Consider the following 3,284-nt stretch of genomic DNA (forward strand, 5'->3'; position numbering starts at 1 on the left):
ATATATATATACACACACACACACAGTGCTAGTGCTGCTTGAAAGTTTGTGAATCCTTTAGAATTTTCTGTATTTCTGCATAAATTTGACCCAAAACATCATCAGATTTTTACATAAGTCCTGAAAATAGACAAAGAGAACCCAATCAAACAAATGAGACAAAATATTTTCTTTGTTATTTATTTACTGAGAAAAATGATGCAGTGTTACATATCTGTGAGTGGCAAAAGTATGTGAATCTTTGCTTTCAGTATCTGGAGTGACCCCCTTTTGCAGCAATAACTGCAGGTAACTTTTCTGGTAACAGCTGATCAGTCCTGCACAACATCTTGAAGGAGTTTTATACCATTCCTCAGTACAGAACCGCTTCAGCTCTGTGATGCTGGTGGGTTTCCTCCTATGAACTGTTTGCTTCAGGTCCTTCCACAACATTTCAATTGGATTAAGGTCCAGAATTTGACTTGGCCGTTTCAAACCATTAACTTTGTTCTTCTTTAAGAGGTTAACCATTCTTTGGTAGAATGGTCTTGTGTGCTTGGGGTCACTGTCTTACTGCATGACCCACTTTCTCGAGACTCAGTTCACGGACAGATGTCCTGATATTTTCCTTTAGAATTTGCTGGTATAATTCAGAATTCATTGTTACATCAATGATGGCAAGCTGCCAGTGTTCTCCTGATGATGGGCTCATAAACATTAACATTAGCCAATGTGAGAAAGGCCTTTAGTTGCTTAGAAGTTAGACTGCAGTCCTTTGAAACCTAGTGGACTTTTACACGTCTTGCTTTTAGAGTGTTCTTTGTTGGTGGAGCAAACATTTCAATTGGATTAAGGTCCAGAATTTGACTTGGCCGTTTCAAACCATTAACTTTGTTCTTCTTTAAGAGGTTAACCATTCTTTGGTAGAATGGTCTTGTGTGCTTGGGGTCACTGTCTTACTGCATGACCCACTTTCTCGAGACTCAGTTCACGGACAGATGTCCTGATATTTTCCTTTAGAATTTGCTGGTATAATTCAGAATTCATTGTTACATCAATGATGGCAAACTGTCCTGGCCCAGATGCAGTAAAACAGGCACAAACCATAATACTACCACCACCATGTTTCACAGATGGGATAAGGTTCTTATGCTGGAATGCAGTGTTTTCTTTCTCCACTGTCCTGGCCCAGATGCAGTAAAACAGGCACAAACCATAATACTACCACCACCATGTTTCACAGATGGGATAAGGTTCTTATGCTGGAATGCAGTGTGTTCTTTTCTCCAAACATAGCGATTCTCATTAAAGCCAAAATATTCTATTTTGGTCTCATCCATCCATAAAACATTTCTCCTGTAGTCCTCTGGCTTGTCCACATGATCTTTAGCAAACTGCAGATGGGCAGCAATGTTCTTTTTGGAGAGCAGTGGCTTTATCCTTGCAACTCTGCCATGCACACCATGGTTGTTCTGTTCAGTGTTCTCCTGATGATGGACTCATGAGCATTAACATTAGCTAATGTGAGAAAGGCCTTTAGTTGCTTAGAAGGTACCCTGGGCTCCTTTGCAACCTTGCGGATTACACTTCTTGCTTTTAGAGTGATCTATTTTTGGTCAACCACACCTAGGGAGGGTAACAGTGGTCTTGAATCTCCTCCGTTTGTACATAATCTGTCTGACTGTGGATTTGTAGAGTCCAAACTCTTTATAGGGATGACTTTGTAACCTTTTCTAGCCTTCAAATTAATAGCTAATCCTAGAGATTCACATGCTTTTGCCACTCACAGATATATTGGATCATTTTCCTGAATAAATAAATGACAAAGAATTATTATTTTTTTGTCTCATTTGTTCGATTGGGTTCTCGTTGTCTACTTTCAGGATTTGGATGAAAATCTGATTATGTTTCAGGCTATATTTATGCAGAAATATAGAACATTCTAAAGGGTTCACAAACTTTTAAGCAGCACTGTATATATATATATATATATATATATATATATTTAAACACATATATACATAAATACATATATATATACACACACACACATATATATATATATATACATACATGTGATGTATAATATAATGATTTATCATAGAAATTGTATTATATAAAAAAATATTAAATTTAAGTGTAAATATTCAGTTCACATGATCAAAGACTTAGTTTGTTTGCTGGAATGTCACGTGTCAAATGTGAGAACACAGCCAAAACCCCTGCAGATATTCCAGGGCTCAGCAAAATCGATTCAAAGGTGGTTTTATTTAACATTTGATCCCAACTGAAGTCGAAAAGCAAGACGAACCGGTGTTATGGAGAACTGGAGAAAGAGCCAGGTGATGTCCAGCGCTGCGATGAGGTAGATGATGTAAATCACTTTCTGCTTCGCTTCTGGTTCCATCATTCAAATCGCTATATTAGATCTCAGCTTTAGGTTTTTGTCCCCCGATAGTTCTCCTTAAACGGGTAAATTAAGAGCATCTGCTTCAACGTAATTTATCTGAAACTCCGACGAATATACAGTACAAGAACAAATTATAAGCCGTAACGCTTTACGGCTGTATCCCGCTGTAGTGGCGGTGACAACTCATAATTTAATGTAAGGGAAAGGTTAAGCGCAGAGCTGAACTTCAACCAGTCTTCAGATTATCAACAGGTTAAAGGACTTTGAGCCGTTTCAGTTTCTCCGAAGCTCTGCTCACTGCGGTGGGAAAGAAGGGGTTTATACGGGTTTAAAAGTATAAAATACTATTATTGTTATTTATAAAGAAGTAATAATTGATATAAAGATCTGCAGTCGTTTCATCTCCGCACAAGACCACGGATCATATTTACCTTGGAAGTCAAACTGTCCGATTACACAAGTAACCGGACTGGGTTATAAAAAATAAAAGTGTAAAGCGTATAAAGGTGTCTAAAGTGCTAAAATAAAACCATTAGTCCTCGCCATTTTGTTGTGGATAACGTACATCGAGAAAATTCCTCCTCTCTGTCTCGTGAAGACTGGAGGCGTGACCAGGTTAGCCGTCAACAAAGCTAATTTAATACAATCCACATCTACTGTGACTAAACGGAAGAAGAATTGCAGATGAACTGACGGCAGAGAGACTGACCTAGAGAGAACAAGCAGTACACGATATCACAGGAGCTCATTGTTGAGAATAGTTCACAGGGAAGAAAGATAGCCTATTGCTGTTGGCTTGATTTTAAAATAAGAACGTTTTTGGTCACATGTCATGTCCTGCAAAAAAGAACAATCCAATTTCTTGTGCAAAATGTAACCTTAGAAATGAAGTAAC

General features: G+C 38.1%; 1 protein-coding gene across 2 annotated transcripts in view; it reads right to left on the bottom strand.

Moving 5' to 3' along the window:
- LOC107703304 (solute carrier family 22 member 18-like) overlaps window positions 1–2,941 on the bottom strand; it is a 7,125-nt gene extending 4,184 nt beyond the window's left edge. Inside the window, exons 1-2 of one of the 2 annotated variants that reach the window (XM_016505892.1) lie at window positions 2,821–2,851; window positions 2,291–2,686 (exon numbers count right to left, since the gene is read on the bottom strand). In XM_016505892.1, the coding sequence (XP_016361378.1) occupies window positions 2,291–2,389 (99 nt within the window). In that variant the 5' untranslated portion in view covers window positions 2,390–2,686; window positions 2,821–2,851. Of the gene's footprint in view, window positions 1–2,290 lie in introns of both variants that reach the window. The other variant, XM_016505893.1, reaches the window with a different exon arrangement.
- Window positions 2,942–3,284: the final 343 nt, after the last annotated feature.

The sequence above is a fragment of the Sinocyclocheilus anshuiensis genome, unplaced genomic scaffold (assembly GCF_001515605.1).
Source record: "Sinocyclocheilus anshuiensis isolate Anshui unplaced genomic scaffold, SAMN03320099.WGS_v1.1 scaffold947, whole genome shotgun sequence".
Lineage (NCBI taxonomy): Eukaryota > Metazoa > Chordata > Actinopteri > Cypriniformes > Cyprinidae > Sinocyclocheilus > Sinocyclocheilus anshuiensis.